The 19,533-nt window shown below is 37.0% G+C and overlaps 2 protein-coding genes across 2 annotated transcripts; both read left to right on the top strand.

Annotated features, from left to right (window-relative positions):
- Positions 1–1,608: 1,608 nt before the first annotated feature.
- On the top strand, positions 1,609–4,293 carry LOC147859802 (uncharacterized). Its single transcript, XM_087325126.1, has 5 exons — positions 1,609–2,893; positions 3,301–3,394; positions 3,478–3,596; positions 3,716–3,813; positions 4,044–4,293. The coding sequence occupies exons 1-5, from the start codon at positions 1,637–1,639 to the stop codon at positions 4,141–4,143; spliced, it is 1,668 nt and encodes a 555-aa protein (XP_087181252.1). The 5' UTR covers positions 1,609–1,636; the 3' UTR covers positions 4,144–4,293.
- Positions 4,294–10,195: 5,902 nt separating this feature from the next.
- LOC147859801 (phospholipid-transporting ATPase 1-like) lies at positions 10,196–16,716 on the top strand. The gene is made up of 7 exons (XM_087324190.1): positions 10,196–12,343; positions 12,489–12,810; positions 13,262–14,138; positions 14,273–14,396; positions 14,736–14,955; positions 15,368–15,832; positions 16,127–16,716. Exons 1-7 carry the CDS (start codon positions 10,393–10,395, stop codon positions 16,308–16,310), a joined length of 4,143 nt encoding a protein of 1,380 aa, XP_087180316.1. The 5' UTR covers positions 10,196–10,392; the 3' UTR covers positions 16,311–16,716.
- The last annotated feature ends 2,817 nt before the right edge of the window (positions 16,717–19,533 follow it).

The raw sequence follows: 19,533 nt of genomic DNA, 5'->3' as shown, positions 1-19,533 counted from the left end.
AGAGAGAGGCCTTATGAATATGCACAAGTTACAATTAACTAAAATGCCCATGGTAAGGAAACTTAGGGTTACATTCAAGATAAAGGAATTCTTAATAAAACCAACAATATAAGTATAGTGAGAGAGTGTAGGTGAAGCAAATTGCAGACAACGGTAAATAGATTGACTCAAAGTGAACTTCAAGATTGGAATAGAGACATTTCTCAAAAATGCCACTCTTTTTAAGAACTATTCGTGAAAATGCCATTGATTTTTTTTTATATTTGCCAAATTTAAAATGTTTTTACACTTTCTCATTAGATTAGCTAATTTCAAAACTCTTGGTGCACAAGTAACATGCTAAGTAAGTGAGCATATTCACAAGATGATAATGGCGAACAAATCAATTGATTTTATTATAGGTTAATCCCTTAATTATAATGATTAAACTTTATAATATCAATAAACATATAACTATAAATACGTGTTATGTTTTATTAATACTTTTTGAATGCTAGAATATTGTAATCAAATTTTTGAAAAATTCCCATTCCTTTGTACAAATCAAAGCTTCGACTCTCATTTTAGGTGTGTGTGGGGTGTGTCACGTGACATTGGGAAGAGAGGTGGCACGTGATTTAACATAAACTCATAATGGATTGACATGGGATCCATCTATCATCAAGCAAGGGCATGGTTTGGTTCGGTTTCAAGGCAAAGAAATCGAACCGAACCGTTTATATAAACAAAAAACCAAACCAAACCGTTAATGAACTCTCGAGTCTCAAGTATTTGAACCAAACTATTTAAGAAAAAGTAAACCAAACCGTTTAAGGAAAAGTTGAAACCAAACCGAACCATTTAATAAAACATTTAAACCTAACCATTTAAGTCAAACTAATTAAATATTTAAATAAACAAAAAAGAAATTAAATGAAATAAGCATTTAAGTTAATTTTATTAAATCAATATGTAAAGAAACTTTAATTGGACCATTAAATTAAATAAACATTTAAGTTAAATTAATTAAGTCAATAAAACACCATTAAATTAATAAACTATTAAGGTAAAACAAAAGTTAACCAAAAACATATAAACCTATAAACCCGAATTTTAGAACCGAATCGAACCTCCCTGCTTTGCCCCGTTAGAGCACTTGTTTAAGTCAGTTCCTAGAACTACTTGTGGCTCCCTCTAGGAGAGTAGAATCCACCAGGAATGCAATAAATATTCACGATCAATTAGCGTCAAATATAGCTATGAAATCTTTACGTGCAAGCGGTGAACCGTTTATTGAAAATCCAAAACCATTAATTCTTTTTGGAACCAATAAACCGTTAAAACCATGGATTAAAGGTTCGGTTCGGTTCGAGCCGAAACCGTGCCCATCGCTACTATCATCTCTCACTTGAGCTTAGGAATCGGTTTAGAGGTTCGGTTCGGCTCGGCTCGCGGAGAATACAAATGTTTTTTGTTTTGTAGAGAGACACAGAGCGAGAGAGACGTTGGCTTGGCTTGGGTTTGCTGGTTTCCTCTTCTCTTCGTATTACGCACAAAGAAACACTCAGAGAAAGAAACAGCGAGAGACAGTCGCATACAGAGAAACAGAAAGAGAAAGCAGACAGAAACAGAGTGATTGCAGAGAGAAACTCTCAAAATGGCTTCTTCTCGCTCTTTCCCATTCTCCAAGTGGAACCCTTTCTCTTCCTCTGATGATGAAGACGAAGAAGAAGGACATGGAAATGGAAATGGAAATGGAAATGGAAATGGCAATTGCCTTAGCGCTGCATCAAACGACAAGACCAGAAGCTTCAATCCTTTCGGTGATTCTGATTCTGATGAGGACGCGGACTCCGTTAAGAAGATACGATTCCCTTCGCATTCTTCTACCAAGAAGAAGAAGAAGGTAAGCTTTTCTTCACATTCTTCTTTCATCGAAGTTCAGAAATGGAAAGACATTAAATGCCAAAATAAAGGTTCTGAAGCGTTTGGAGTAGTAGAAGAAGAAGAACAAGGAAAAGGAAGACATATTCATTCTCAGACTCAGAGATTCACAGAAAAAGGTACTTATACAGATTTCAACAAGAGTTATCCTAATGATATTAGTGATTTCGATGGTATGTCTTCTGGTGAAAAAAGGTACCAATGTCTCAGATCAACCCATGGCTCGGACCAACCCATTGATTCCAGATCAAAAGAAAGAAATAGTTTTAAAGCTTTTGAGGATGTTTCGATGGGTATAACTGATCCAAAATGTATGAAATCTTTGAATGGTATCAGTGACACAAATGGTACCGATGCTTTTAATGGTATTAGTCATTCAAATGAGATCCATGCTTTGAATGGCATCAGATCTTCGAATTTTGTAAATGATTCAAATAGTATGATTGATCCTAATGGTATACCTTCGGGTGAACAAAGGAAACAGCTTCTTTCTGGTGGAACAAAAATGTATAGCTCTGATCGAATCATGGCTCCAAGATTGAAGGGAATCAGTACCTACACACCTGGCAAGGAGAATGATGGCGCCAGGCATTCAAATAGTATAACGTCTTTGAATGGTATCAATGATTCAAATGCTATTAGATCTATGGGTTGTAGTACCAAAAAGAAGCTTCCACATTCTGGTGAATTGGGAAATTATGATTCGGATCTACTGATTGTCCAATCTCCTCCTCATCGCCTTCATTTTGATGGATACGAATTTTCAGAGGAGAAGAATAGCTTGCAAGAATTAGAAGACTATGCTCTTCAGGAATCTGAAGATACAACAAAGAGTATCTGGAATTGTATTAAGGTAGCTGAAGACATGAAGGAGGAGGCGTCTCGGACTGTTATCAATCTTCACCAACAGGGTGAGAAAATGATTCAATCTCACCAAGTTGCAGTTCATATTGATCAGAACCTTACCATGGTACGGGTAGCTCATTCTTTTCAACTGTAGATTTTGTGAGGAAATGTTTTCTGAGTATTCAAGAGTTAAAATACTGAACGTATGTGAAAGGAGTTTCGGGTTTAGGATTTGTTCAACTTTGGAGGGTTTTTTTTTAAAGATTTGCTACTCGATAGGTTTCAAATTCACTCTTCAGGGAAATTTCAAACCATTTGCCAATAAACTTTAAGATGTATGCAATGGTATCTGTTAAATAACTTTTTGCTTTGTTAAAAGTTTTAAATTAAGTACGGAACATTAAAATGGCAACTGGAATAGATATATGCCAACAAATGTAAAACAAACAAATCATTTAAAAAAAGCTTTTTCTTTCTTTTGTTTGTTATCAACTTGATATGTTGTCTTTGTGATTACTTCGATCATTGAAGGGTGAAAAGCTTTTGGGAAGTTTAGGAGGAATTTTCTCTAGGCCATGGAGGCCCAAGCGGGGTCTTTCCTTAACTGGTCCACTCATAACATCAAGTAAGCTTTTGAAGTAAACCTACATTCCATTTAAAACATTTGTGTGAAATTTAGTTATGTTAAATACATTTATCTTTCAACAGATGACCAGTCTTTTCAAAGCAAAGCCAAACACATGAATGTTAATGTAAAAGAGAATAGGAATCATTTGGTTCAATTGTTCCCTGGTTCAGATCAGAAAACTGTACAAGGAAAGCTTGAGGTGAGGATATTATATGTTCCAATAATGTATATCAAATAGAAATGAGCTTGGAAAACAAAATCTTATGGCAATATTAGAATGATGTTAAATATACTGCATTCTGAATTTATTTTGACTAGATGGAGAGAGTGAAGCAAGATGATGCTCTTTCAGACCTAAGTAACATTCTCGACCAGATAAAAGATATGTCTATCGACATGGGATTGGAGATTTCGAGGTGCTCATTTTCGTTACTGATTCTATGCAAATTTGCACATTCCTGTAGCCAGACACATATGTACATGTACATATACTGTTATGTGTGTGCAACTTCATATGATTTGAATTGAAGAGTTAATGCATATATACATTAAGTCTCCATATCAAGTCATATGAAGTAGTTTCACACATAACAATTCTTCACTTCAATTCATGAATTTTTACACACAACTCGAATGGATTTTGTAGGCAAAATGTTTCCTTGGAGAGTTTTTACAATGATGCCAGTAAGCTTGAGGATAGAGTGAAAGATGCAAACTCACGTGGTCGACGCCTCCTAGGAAAATAAGAATAAAATCCCCTGAGTTGTTTTTTTTATACATTCTTATGTTTATATAACAAGCTGGAACTAAAAGATCTTTTATGTTATGCGAAAAGATGCCATCCAAAATCTCCTCAATTGCTTGAAAGTTCTTGAATATCAAAATTAGTTTGTTGATTCGTTTGCTTTTGAGTTCTATATATTTTGTGGGACTTGGAATTGTTATTAATCATATCTTCTTTTATACATAGTGATAGAATGTTTGAATCGTTCACCACATTGGGATAGTTTTTGACGTAGTGATATTAAGAAACATGATTCAATGTGGGTCCGTTGATTCATGTCAAATATGTAAAGTAATATTTGCATAACTATGCTTTTTTGTTCTCTTGCAATATAAGAGTCAATGAGAGATCAAGAACAAAAGAACTTTGATAGCAAACTTGAATATAAATACAAGACTTACTATGGTAACTTGAATATGATAACAAGACCTTTAGATTACTAGGATTGCTATGATGATGTAAGATACACTTTCAAATTTGAAAAAAAGAAAATCATATTAAAATTATTGTCGATATAAAACAATGAAGTCAATATTCAGATTAGTCAAATTATTCTACTTATAGTTCATCATATTTATCCAATAGATTCTTTAATCAAATATTTGGTACATGGTTATTACATCTATGGAAGTTTCTCTTTTTAATGATTATGTGAGAAAATGTCATGCTGTAATGTTAACAGTTCTTCCATCATTTAAAACAATGCATTGTGTATATAATCACCACTTTAATGAAAATTTGTTTGTCAAACCATCATTCAACAACATGAATGGGGCATTGAGAGAGAAATCCATTCATTTGAAATGCAAAATTTATTGTATAATTGTCCCACATAATTAGTGTGAATCAACTAGCTTCATTTCTAACATTGTAGAACTCTTATTGACATTCACATCTAATGATACATATTGTTGGCAACGTGTAGGAATAATCATGTGTCACTTTCACTATCATAAATATGAACATATCAATTCACATGTAAATTGTGGTGGCAACGCTTTCTTTAATAAATGGGGTTCGGTATAAGACATTCATAAGTCTTTCTCAATTATCTTCATACTTATAAAGAAAATAATGTTTTCATTGTTATCTAGAAGATAGAGACTTATGCATATGCATTCTGTTAACTATAATCGATGGTGTGGTGCAAATCTTTTTCATGTGGTGATTATATTGCCCCTTTGAACAAATAACACTTGGAATCTTATCTAAGGTGGAGATTTCTTACCTTTAAACCATTTTCTATATGCACTACACCCAACAATCAAATGGTGTCTTGAAAGATTCCCTAAATAGTTAAATTTGGCCTTAGGAAACCGCACAAAATCAAGAGAATGCCTTAGGAAATTGCATTTGATCAATAGGTGATGTCAAGACACTCAGAGAGATCCAAAAATGCATTCTTTGATCGGATGAAGAAGCAAACATACAAGAAAAAAATCCTTGAACCAAGGGAAGAAATGTAAAACCACCAGAAAGAATTTCGCCTAACGAGAGGAAACATCACGCATATGATGCGATTAGGATGAGGCAATAAATTCACTAGCACTCCAAATAGTAAGACACACAAGGCCATGTGATACATATCCAAAGCTCAAGCATAGGCACGTAATGTCAAACCAATCAATTAAAAATGTGACTCTCAAATTGAAGAACACATGCAGAAGCACCACCAAAATAGATAGATAGATGATTTTTTTTTAACATTCATAGAGAGGCCAATATTGACCCATGGAACTTAAGGAGGCTAGAACCATAATTTAAAGAATGCACTAAAAGCCCTTGAACCATCTTTATCGTCAACTTTTAATGCCATGAACACTACTCTAGTTTACAAGGTTAATTGGGGATCAAAACTCAATGGGGCCAAACAAAATTCAAGACTTAATCAAGGTTACTAGTGTTACTCCAAATGAGCTTCCAATAAAGGTTGCTAATGTCAAATGAGGATTCTTACCCTTAGAAACAAGTAACATATGACCTTTATTGAAATATTCTTAGAAACAAGTAACATGACCTTTTCTCTCACTCTTGAGTCTTGACTCTCCAAGTTCTTGTTTTACTAGAGAAGACCATATCCTTAGCCGTGTTGGGACACAATCATATTGACAATCAAATGAAAAAGTGGGTGGCATGAAATGATTAAAAGAGAGAGAGAGAGAGAGAGAGAGAGAGAGAGAGAGAGAGAGAGAGAGAGAGAGAGAGAGAAAGAAAGATATATTAACGTATTTTAAGACCAAATTTGGCCCATGAGACAATTCGTTTACAACAAAAATGGGGTATTTACCCATTCATCGAAAGTAAAATAAAAAATATATAAAAATAAAATAGAACTTAAGCTGAGAGAGAGAGAGAGAGAGATTAACGTATTTTAAGACCAAAATTGGCCGATGAGACAATTAGTTTACAACAAAAATGGGGTATTTACCCATTCATCGAAAGTAAAAATAAAAAATAGAACTTAGCTGAGAGAGAGAGAGAGAGAGAGAGAGAGAGAGAGAGAGAGAGAGAGAGAGTAATGAGAGATATATGCAATGTTATAAAGCCATTAATAAAGCATAGAAATGAGATGGTTGATGATGAAGGAGAAATAAATGAGGTGAGTCTATGATTCAGAAGAGACAAACATTTGTTACATATGGGTCCAAAGCTTACATTCAATACCATGAAGTGTGAAATTTAGCCCCTTTGCAACTTGTGGAACTACTCCACCAACATGGATTGATTCAACATTGTTGTTAATCCTTACAAGTTGGTGAATCATAGCGTTCATTTTTACACTAGTTTCCTAACAATCCTTTGGTCACATTACATTCACTAGTGGTTCTTCTCTTCTCATGTTGTGAAAAGGTCATATTTTTGTACCATAATATAAGCATATGGAATTTTTTTGGAGCATTCTGTTTTTCAGCGTTACAATTTAAATGTTCACAACCCATGGGTAGGAAACAACGGTATTGCCCTTTACAAAAAGTAGCTAGCCTTTGAAACACTTCTAACTCAACTAAAAAGATAAATATCTAATATTGAGCAATTATTGTCCAAAATCTCAATTGTACCTTTTGGTTTTGTAAAGAATGGTGAAGGCCCGGTATTTGAAACTATGGATGTGTTCTAATATGTTTTTTTTTGAGGGAACTATTTAATACTCTAGTTGAAAAGTGGCAAAATAATGAAATGAGTGCGTTCAATGTTACAATGCATGGTGGAACTCTTTATGAAGCAACGTAAAATAATGTCCAATATGTTGTTGCAATTGAATCCAAAAGGGTTCCCATTGTGGTAGCTAACATTACATATTGATCAATATTGTGCAAGTTATAATATGTAACTCATTCGGCGGTATGTCTTGCAACACAAATAATGTTCTCAATCCATGCACACAATATAAGGTGAGGATGTTCCCCATTCCTTTCCAAACCTTGCCACACAAGTAACGTGCCAAAGACACATACATAAGCTACTTATATATATATATATATTATCTAAGGATATAGATATGTAGATTTGAGCATCATGCACGAGATCGAATACCTTTATCGATAGTAAGTTCGTATTATTTGCATATCTTATGGAACCAAATAAACATTAAATGGAGTAAACACATGTATTATAATTAATTAGAAGAATATCACAAATAAGGATGAGGAACGTATGTGTTACGAGAACCAAGAGTACAAAAAAACCGTGGACATTTTTTTCTGCCCTTTTTTCATGTCAATCCCCAACACGATGACTTTGAAGCATACGTAGGCAGGGGTGCCAACATGAGGCAATAGGGTTTAGTATACATATAAATAAGAATTTCGTAGTATATTTTCAAATGTTCAAAAAGGGACGACAAATTATATACAAAGAAAAAAGTAGAGTAAAGTGTGAGTGTAAGGTAAGGGATGAGGTCATGCAAGGAGTTTCCAAGTTGGCATTTGACCAAATGCCAGAGGTTCAATGAGGTTGGAAGTCCCCACTAGGAAAAAGAGACTAGGCGAAGAGAGCAAGGGTGTCTAGAAGTTTTGAGGCTCAAAACCTGATAAACTTTGACTTTTCTAAAATCTCATGTAATTTTTCAAAATGGCTTTGGATGAGGGTGTCCTTCATCTCATTGTACAACTTTATGATCATATTCAAAACATAGCAAGAAAATCTTCGTGCACGCAAATATAACCCTAAATGTTGACAAGTGATACACCTATATTCAAACAACAACTATGTGTTGAGTTCCCTCTCAATACCTAGATTCTAAGGATATATGTATAATTGAACAATGAACAAGTTAAATACAAATAGGATTCTTGGAATCAAGGTATTTGATAGAAGCATGAGTACTTTGTTTCTTATCAATAGTGTTGTTCTAGATTAAGGATACTTTCTAGATGATGAAACTTGGAACCCAAGTTAAATACCTCTAACCAAACTACCCTCTCATAAGGAGGAGTTATTGTTTTTCTTTCCATGTAATGATGGGAGGGTAAATTATCAAGGTAACGAGAAATACTAATTACATGCACGTGGTGTGCAATACAAACACATAAGAGATAGGGTAGACTTTGAACCAATGTTTGGAAAAAAGCCGTTTCTCATGCAATTCTCACATGTAAGATTTGAAAATCATGGTTACGTCGTGGAATTGTCACAACAAAGCTTCCAAAATTGGAGGTGTTTTTCAGAACCAGGAAAAAACAACCATCTAGAATATGAGATATACTTGCGACGCAAAGGACTTGTTTGCATTTGAAACCAAGCCTACATATATTTTACAGGAACCAAATTTGTTTTTTCTTTCTCTCTCTCTCTCTCTCTCTCTCTCTCTCTCTCTCTCTCTCTCTCTCTCTCTTATTACGATTGGTTTGACAGTGGATGGACGTGGTATAAGAAATACGCAATAAATGTACGAGTCAATGCACGATCATAAAAGCATTTGAGCAGAAAGGGGTTGACTAAAGGGGAGCGGGATGAGGGGTTGGGGCTCAAGGGACAAGTTGGTCGAGGAGTTTGATGGTTTGCCCAAAGGAATGGCTTTTTCTTAACAAGAATGGGGAAGTGGGGGGTCGAGGTCAAGGTCGAGGTTGAGAGCCCAAATGGATGTAGCTCAATTGGTAAGGTTGCCGAATGGAGACCAAGAGGTCATGGGTTCAACCCTTACATTTCACAATGGCATCTAGTGAATTAAAGAAGATATGTATGAAGTATGTAGTAGAGAGGTGAGATAACTGGGTTTCGAACCCAAGACATAGTGCTTGTAGTGTAACAACTTACCATCTAGTGAATTAAAGAAGATATGTATGAAGTATGTAGTGGAGAGGTGAGATAACTGGGTTTCGAACCCAAGACATAGTGCTTGTAGTGTAACAACTTACCATCTAGTGAATTAAAGAAGATATGTATGAAGTATCTAGTAGAGAGGTGAGATAACTGGGTTCTGAACCCAAGACATAGTGCTTGTAGTGGAACAACTTACCATTAGGGTAAGGTACTTACGAGAGAGAGCCCTGGAGACCAGGTGGTCATGGGTTCAACCCCTACATTCTACATTGGCATCTAGTGAATTAAGAGATAGGTATGGTAGAGACCAGGTAGTGACATCTAGTGAATTAAGAGATAGACAAAAACACGAGATGTGAAGAAGACGACTAAGCAAATGGCTTGGGATTTCATTTGGAGGTAAGGGTACAAGTCATACAAAAACACGAGATGTGATGAAGACGACCAAGCGAATGGCTTGGGATTTCATTCGGAGGTAAGGGCAGGGTGGACAAAAAAACATGAGATGTGAAGAAGAAGGCTAAGCAAATTGGCTTGGGATTCATTCATTTGGGTTTTTGTATGCATGAATTTGGACACAACACACATTTGTTGACTTTAGGATTTAGAAAGAGAAAGACAAAGCAAAGAAGAGAGAGAGAGAGAGAGAGCCCTGCAATTTAATTAACAATATTCAACCCCTTCCCCCCTTTCCAAATTCCCCTGTTTTTCCTCCTTCCCCTGTTTCTCCCCTGTTTCTTCTTCTTCTTCCTTCAGATTCTGGCTTCTCCCCCCATCTATGGACTGAGTGAATTCAAGAGAAGCCTTAGCCTTCTCTAGTAATCATCATAACATAATCTGTCTCTTCTGTCTACACATACATACATACATACATACTCACTCACATACAACTTCCACATTTTGTGATCCTTCTTCCTGCCCACCATAGCCAAGCTCTCAATCCCCCCTCATGTCTTTGTCCCCTCTGCCTCTGCTCCCTCACAGTTCTTCTTCTTCTTCTTCTCCTTCTTCTCCTTCTTCTCCTCCCTCCCCCTCCTCCTCCTCCGGCTTCAACAACAGTGTGCGCCATAGCCATAGCCCTATCTTCTCCAGTTCTTCAGCTCTTCCCGAATCGAGTTCTCTCGAGGCCCCCCCCATCATCATCACATCTTCGCAGAAGCAGCATCGCGGTACCGACACCATCGCCACATCAGCATTGTCGGAACCTCTTCCTCCTCCTCGGCACACCCTCCACCATCACTCTTTGTCTGCAGACCAAACCTTCTTATCTTCCCCCAACACCACATCATCATCATCATCATCACGCAGGGAGAACCCATTGGCTGCTGCTTCCTTGTCCACGGCCGCGCCGAAATTCAAGACAGCCCCTCCTCCTCGTCGCTACCGCCACTCTTCATCTGCATCTGCAGACCAAATCTTAATCTCTTCCTTAGTGGCCGCTAATGCTGCCCAACAAATTGGCCCCCAGGCAGAAGAGGCAAAAGCCGCCGATACCACCACAACTACTACCAATACTATCCGGACCCGCACTTCCCTTAAGTCTCATTTTCAGCATCCCCTGGTCTCAGATAGCGAGTCCGCGTGGTCCGGACATATAAGCCGCTCAGGCTCCCTTCGCAGCAGTTCCCGCCACAACAATGAGGGCCGAGTCATCTTCATCAACAACCCCGACAAAACCAATGACCGATACCAGTTCTCCGACAACAAGGTCCGGACGAGCAAATACTCTGTCCTGTCTTTTGTGCCAACCAACTTGTTCGAGCAATTCCGCCGCGTTGCCTACATCTACTTTCTAGTCATTTTATGCCTCAATCAGATCCCACAACTTGCCGTCTTTGGTAGGTTCGCATCTGCCCTTCCCCTTGCATTTGTTCTCATCGTTACTGCCGTGAAAGATGGATATGAAGATTGGCGGCGGCACCGTTCTGATAAGAAAGAGAATAATCGCATCGCTATGGTGTGTAATGAAGAGGGTGTATATGCCCCTAAGCAATGGAAACACATAAGGGTGGGAGAGGTTGTGAAGGTTCAAGCTAATGACACCATTCCTTGCGATCTCGTGCTTCTTAGGACTAGCGATCCTAGTGGATTAGCTTATGTGCAAACCATCAATTTGGATGGCGAATCGAATCTAAAGACACGATATGCCCGCATCGAGACGGCAGCCGAGAAGCCGGGTGCCATCCATCCTACCATATTCTCAGGTCGAGTGATATGCGAGAAACCGAATCGGAACATTTATGGATTCACTGCCTTTGCTGAGATTGATGGGAAAACCATCCCACTGGTGCCTACCAATATCATTCTTAGAGGATGCGAGCTCAAAAACACTTCTTGGGCTATAGGCGTGGCTGTATACACCGGCCAAGAAACGAAGGTCATGCTCAATAGCACAGGTGCTCAATCAAAATCGAGCCGATTAGAAGGTAATATGAATCGTGAAACGTTATGGCTATCCCTATTCCTTCTCATATGTTGTTTCATTTCGGGTATCGGAATGGGTTTTTGGCTTAAGAGGCATGAAGAGCAACTCGATGTGCTGCCATACTTTGGGCAAACAAAGGCCAATTTCTATGGGTACTATGGCATTACTGGAGAATCTATCTTTGCGTTTTTGAGTAGTTTGATCTCATTCCAAATCATGATACCCATCTCTCTATACATATCCATGGAGTTGGTTCGGCTTGGACAATCCTACTTCATGATCAATGATGCGGAGATGTATCATGCCGAGACTGATACCAGACTCCAATGTCGTGACCTTGGCATTAACGAGGATCTTGGTCAAGTAAAGTATATCTTCTCTGATAAAACTGGCACATTGACCGAAAATAAGATGGAGTTCCGGAGAGCCAGCATATTTGGCGAAAACTATGGAGATGGAGTAAAAGTCATGAACGGTGAGTGTTTGTTAAGATACAAATTGATCTTGTTCGTTTGGTCGTCTAGCCTTTGATGTTTTCTCTTCATTTGTGGTACTATATAAAGAAGATCACATTGTACATCTCTTTATCCTGAATCCTTTATTATTATTCTTGATGACAGGGTTTTCCACAGATCCTGGCCTTGTTCAAATTCTACAGGATGACACCAGGAAAGGCATGGAGAGAAAGGCAATACATGACTACTTATTGACACTCTCAGTTTGTAACACAGTGGTTCCCACCAAAGTGAGTAAGACAACTTCTGGTGCTCTAGAGATGGAGATCGCCCTCGGAACCGATAATAGCGAGACAGCTAAACTTGAGTATCAGGGTGAATCACCAGATGAGCAAGCCCTTGTCTCGGCTGCTGCATCATATGGATATACATTGTTGTCTCGAACTTCTAACTACATCATCATCAATGTCCTTGGAGAAATACAGAGGTAACAAATACACTGAATCCCATTCTAAAATGCTATATCTTAAAGTTTTCCTAACTTCAAGTATCAAAATTTAGTCTTGCACCCAATTAATTGTTTATGGGGTCGAGGTTTGTACCTTATGCATCCCTGTGCACATTACATATGATCAAGCTGTACAGTACCCATCAGTCATATGTGAAAGATCCACACTCAGGCTACTCATATGTAGTGAGGATGTAGAAGAATGTGTAAGAATAGAGAAGTACACAAGGGTATGTAACCCATTAAAAACCAACAATGGGCATCCAAAGTCTGGCAAAATGGGCCTAATCTAACTTCACTTAACCCCTCTTAATAATATAGTTATGCATATGCTCATAACATCTTTCTAGATTGTGTGTATATGTCTGGTTTGTTTTTCAATGTCATTGTCCTAAAAAGGCTGTTTTTCCTTTTGAATGTCCTGAAAAAGGTTTGAAGTTCTCGGTATGCATGAGTTTGACAGCACAAGGAAGTGCATGTCTGTGGTGCTTAAGTGTCCAGACGGCTCTGTCAAGGTGCTAGTTAAAGGTGCAGATAGTACCATGCTTAAGAAGGTCGTGCTTGCAAAAAACACAACTCAGATTGAGGACGAAGAACAATCACGGATTGTGTTTAACACGCAGATGCATCTGGCTGAGTATTCAGAACAGGGGCTTCGTACACTGGTGGTCGCCTCACGGTCTCTTACTGACAGTGAGCTAAAACACTGGGAAAGACTGTATATGAAGGCAAATTCATCTCTCAATGATAGGGCACAACTTCTTAGAGAAGCTTCTGAAGTTATAGAGAAAGACCTTACCCTTCTCGGAGCCACAGGAATCGAGGATAAATTACAACAAGGTGTACCCGATGCAATCGCTACACTACGTGAAGCAGGGATAAAAATCTGGGTCTTAACTGGTGACAAGCAAGAGACAGCAATATCCATCGGCTTCTCATGTGCGCTACTTACGAATGAGATGAAGCAAATCATCATAAATGAGCCTGAAAAGGAGAGTTGTCGGGAGGCCATTCGGAATGCTAAGGCGACCTATATCTGGCCAATGGATAAGAGACAATCAAGCACGAGAGGACTTAGCTTCGATGTCACATCAAGTGGTCGTATCGAGTTACGTTCCGACTCAGTGAGATGGAATTCTAGAGCATCGAGTGGACAACTGCCCGAATATTCTGGCCATTTGTCAGATGGGAATTCAAAAAGTTTACGAAGAGAGTCGGGGAAATTGTCACAAGGATCCCGGACATTGGCACTTATTATCGATGGCAACAGTCTCGTCCATGCCCTCGAGCCTGACTTTGCTCCAGAGGTACTAAACATCAAACACCCTAAACGTGTTGCAGATATTTTTGTGTTCTTTTTTTTCTGTCAATTTTGCCTCAATCAAAATGGGATGGAAGACAAACATTGCTGGATTTGAACCAGATTCTATGATATTTGCAGCTATATGAGCTTGCAACGGCTTGTCAAGTTGTGATTTGCTGTCGGGTGGCACCACTCCAGAAGGCGGGAATTGTTTCTTTAGTAAAGCATATATCGGGAGAGATGACATTGGCCATAGGAGATGGTATGCTGCTATAATATTATTGCAATTTGAGCATTGAATACTTTATGATGTTTTGTTTTGTTATGTATTGTTGTCTCTCATGGATGTTGTTCAAGGAAAAAGAACATCATGACTAATAGCCACCCAATGGCTACTTTTTCAAGGTTTTTGAAATAAAATAAATTCTAAGAATTTTACTCATAATTTTTACTGAAAAAAAAGATCAAATTTGTGATGGAAAAACTTATTTAAATGATATCAGGTTAGAAATTCTCTTGATGATCAATTGTTTATCTTTTAGCAAGTCCTTGAGTTTTGAAATATTCATTGTTATTGTGGTCTGATATATATTCATTGTAGGAGCGAATGACGTATCGATGATTCAAATGGCTGATGTCGGAGTTGGTATCAGTGGACAAGAAGGGCGGCAAGCTGTCCTTGCATCAGATTTTGCTCTCGGTCAGTTCAGATTTTTGAAGCGTCTATTGCTCGTCCATGGACGTCTGAATTATAGAAGGATGGGTTCGATGGTTTTGTACAACTTTTACCGTAATGCGATTCTCGTCATGCTCTTGTTTTGGTAAGCTTCCAGAATCCATTATAACAATATCTCAAAATTTTTCGCTGTCAATCTAAGAGATGGGAAAAAAAGCAATTGCTTCATTTGTTTCAAACAAATGAAACATTTAGAGTATAATGAGTGGTTTTCGATTCTAATAAATACCCAGCAGAGCCAATGGTTTCCTAGTCAGTTTGAAATTTAGAGGGAATTAATAAGTATATATGTATGTATGTATGCATGTATTTATGTATGTATGTATGTATGATGTATGTATGTGTGTGTGTATGTATGTATGTATGTATGTATGTATGTATGTATGTATGTATGTATGTATGTATGTATGTATGTATGTATGTTGTATGTATGAGCTTTTAGAATGAAAGGGGAGCAACCATAATGCTGATTCTTTGTTGGTTTGCTCGTTGAGCAGGTACATGTTATATTCTGCCTTTTCTACTTCCCCTCCTATAACACAATGGAGCCTTGTTCTATATTCCATTTTATATACATCCGTTCCTACGATCATCGTAGCAATTTTAGACCGAGATCTTGATTCTGAAACATTATTGCGATGCCCAGCCCTCTATAAAGGCGGACAACATGATGACAGTTACAATAAGCTTCTCTTTTGGCTCACAATTGCTGATACGCTATGGCAAAGTTTGGTCCTTTTTTATGTTCCTTTTCTAACCCACAACGGGTCTACCATCGACATATGGAGTCTGGGTAGCATTTGGACTATATCAGTTGTGGTTCTTGTCAATATCCATTTGGCTATGGATGTTGAAAACTTCAATTGGATTACACATCTTGCTCTTTGGGGCTCTATAGCTGCAACATATGTCTGTATCATTGTTCTTGACATGATCACCGATGAAACGCAAGCTCATTATTGGTATGGCATTGATCTTTTATGGTTTCCTACTTTTTAAGCAAATTTTAAGGATTTTGTTGGGTTTTTTGATAGTTTAATACCAGTACTAGGGGTCAGGAAAAATGAAATCCAGTAAAATATGAAAACTCCAACTTTTGTGCATTGTTATGTCACATGCTTAGGGAGTCAGATGAATCATAGAGGTAGTATTAGAAAAACAACTTGATGGTTTTTTAAATGGTTTCCGGTATATTTTAGGCCTGTTTTCTGCTTGATAGTTTTTAGAACTCACACTTCCTCTTGCCTCTCTTGTAGGGTTATTTTCCATGAGGTCAGAACAGCTGGTTACTGGCTTGATATTATCCTGATAATAATATTGGCATTGCTTCCTCGGTTTATTGTGAAGATCATCCGACAAAGATTCAAGCCATCGGATTCTCAAATTGTCCGAGAGAATGAAATCCTTAATAATGCCTATCAAGATCCTATCTCACCATAATTTCTCACTGACCATTATATTTCATTCATATTACATTCCATGATATTCTTTGTCCATTCTTTTGGTTATATGGGGGTTGAAGTGGGATCGGCATACATGTCGTTAGACTAAAGAGTGTCGATCAATAATCGACCAGCATGTTTGTCCGCAAAAGAGAGCCATTGATTGGCTGCCACAAAAAAATTGTGTATAAAATTTACCTGTTGTATAGAAATCACATTCCCACATTTGTATCCTTTAACCTTTAAGATTTTCTTCCCTCTCTCTCTCTCTCTCTGTCCAATAAGTTTCCAACATTCAAATAGTGTAATCAAGCTCTTGTACAGAGTCTTGGATCAGTTGTACACATTTTTGGCTTCATTTTATGTTTAACAAACTTCACTCCAACAACAAAAACCTTGGATTTAATATGGCGCTATTATTGCCTTTAATCCAAGTTTGATTCTTGTAATGCCCTTGGTTTCATCCCAAAGATCTCATATGGATTTTAAGGATATATCTCTATCTTTTTCTCTTGCATTATATTGGTGTTGTGATAAGTCAATGCAAGGTAAAAACTCGCAATAAATGACTGAAAGGAAGTGACATATATCAGTGCCCCAAAGTTGGAAGACTTTCAACAGAGACGGTATATTGATGTAATATATACACATATGTGTCTATGTAGATCTTTACTGCAAGAACATTTAAAGTTGTCTTAAGTCAAAGTTTGAATGTCCAAAATGTTTTGGATTAATGCAAATCTATCTTTCTTATTGTGAAATGCACATAAGAAACACATGCACACCAATTATGTTCAAAATTGGATATATTAAAACCACTAAAATGGTCGTTGTAAATATTGAGCATATGTATGTTATCGCCATGGAAATGATTGTGCCTTGTCCTTGTGAGAATCCTTTACTTATTAATAAGTGTTTGTATTCATTTAGGAAATGTGCTTTGATTGATACATTCTAGAGCATTCTAATGGACCCCGGTTCAAACTTCTAGATAGAGAGGGTGAGAGAGCTGTTATTTCTGTATAGAATAGCGAGCTGAATTTCCAACCCATTGACATATGTTTGTCAAAAAACCATGACGACCTAGAAGTGGATGGGATGATGTAGTCATGCTTGATAAATATTGAAAGGGTTGAAACTTGGCTCTCAAATAGTGTCACACATAGTGGAGAAATAATTGGTTGTGCCCAAGGTAGGCATGATGAGAGAAGGAAATTGCTTAGCGCGGACATTGTGCTATGTAAAGTGGCTAATATTGATTGGATGGTGCATGATTCATTCATGAGTGGTTGATAGATACCATGGTGTGCATTGAAACAACGCGAAGGAGACAAGTTTGGGTTAATAGCATATCATGGAAACTGATGATTGGTTGTGCTAAATTGGGCCCATCATTAAAGAATAGTGGAATATAGAAAATTAGTTGCATCTGCCAAAAGCCCAAAGGGTCAATGTATAACATCATTATTTAATTTCCTATCCATATTGTTGATCCATGATTCTTATGAGCAAATACACATATTTTTTTAGGTCTCTCAATGAGATTGAAAGACAAAGCATGTCTTCATACCGTCCAAAGTGATTACTAAAAAGTATTGTTGACTTTCTAAAATTTACAAAACCATATTCAATAGGCCATCTCATCCATATTATCCACATATGGGAGTTGAAAGTAGAAACTTTGCCATTTTATAACTTAAACCTAGTTTTATTAACTTTTTGACACAAAGAGTTCCAAGTCGAGAGGAGTAAAGCTAGATCTAATGAGGGTCCAAGCTGAATGAGAGGTCATGAGTCATCAATAATAACTACAAGACAAAGTTGGCCCTTGAGGTACTATATATTTTGGACATAGGTTTTGAATGTTTCTCATTTCTCAATGAATTCTTCCCTAAACAGTATTTTTTCACCACCCACTAAAGTTCGTTTGACTAGAGTTTGCTTTGACTCTTTTCATGAGATTTAAATTGTTGAAAACAATGCCACAATGCCTACATACAATATCTCGATAATATACATGTACACACACACACACACACACACACATATATATATATGCATATGCATGTGTATGCTGGCATTGCCAAAATTTCAATGCTTCTATGAATTAAGAGCAGTCAAAGCTTGTTATTTTGTAACGATTGACCAAATTACAATTCTTTTGATTGATTGCTCTCATACCGAGTGAATCAAAAGCCTGGACATTCTAGCATAAAATCCTATGCAATGACACCCTTTGGAAACTGTGAAAGTAAATCTTTTAATGGTTTGCATTTGTAAAACATGCTTTCAGCATGCGAATGATGTTGGGAATTTCAATGTTTGTTAACTTTTATGTCGATAAAGTTTGATTCACCCATAAATTTGTGCCAAGAACCACAACATTAACTTGTTTCCGTTATGTGTTCATGTATGGAGTACAAATGGATTTGCTTTAGTGTGTGAGTGTGTTTGTAAGCAACAAATGTATCATGTATCCAAATGGAAACTGTTTGCAATTGTCTACAACCTCCTAGATTGTTTATGATTAGGTCATGCTTTTTGTTGCTCATTATGGCTTGCGATTTTGTGACATGGTGCTATTTCTTTGCCTTAAAATAATAAACATCCAAGTCTTGCATTTCAATATCATAATTTATACTCAACATGTAGTTCATGATGTATGTAATTTGTAACTTTACATTAATGATACACAATAGTATGGGCTCAGTATTTCTTGTTATATAATATAGTTTTGTTCCTTTAAGTTTGTGTTTATTATAAATCTATAAACAACAAATAAGTAAAACCTACATGAAGTGTCAATGATTAAAAAACTAACCACTCATGGATAGTTTCTTTGGTGAACCTCTTTGAGTTTTCTTATATGTTTAGTTCACACAAAACTCGCATAGAAGATATGAAACAATGGGCAAATAATATATAAAAAGCCAATTAAACATGTAGAAGTGGAAAAAAAACACACTTGTTAAGATTCTTTAAAAGACATAGTATTTTGATGAAAATCTTTGTCCTAGACTTGCTATCATAGGTTGACAATATATTTTTACTTTGGAAAAGCAAAACCGTTACTCTTGTTGAACATAAGAGGCTGTTTTTAAGGGTATAGGGTTTATTGGTAACATGCCATTTTAACTTATCCGATAAGACAAGGCTTCAACATAGAGAACTTGTAACAAATGAATGTGTATATGAGAGAATGAATGATAATCATGCAATAC

This window comes from Azolla caroliniana, unplaced genomic scaffold (assembly GCF_043228905.1).
Source record: "Azolla caroliniana isolate FFs.n. ecotype wild unplaced genomic scaffold, voAzoCaro1.0.p SCAF_9, whole genome shotgun sequence".
Taxonomy (NCBI): domain Eukaryota; kingdom Viridiplantae; phylum Streptophyta; class Polypodiopsida; order Salviniales; family Salviniaceae; genus Azolla; species Azolla caroliniana.
Note: the sequence above shows the minus strand (reverse complement) of the source record. Positions and strands in the feature narration are given on the sequence as shown.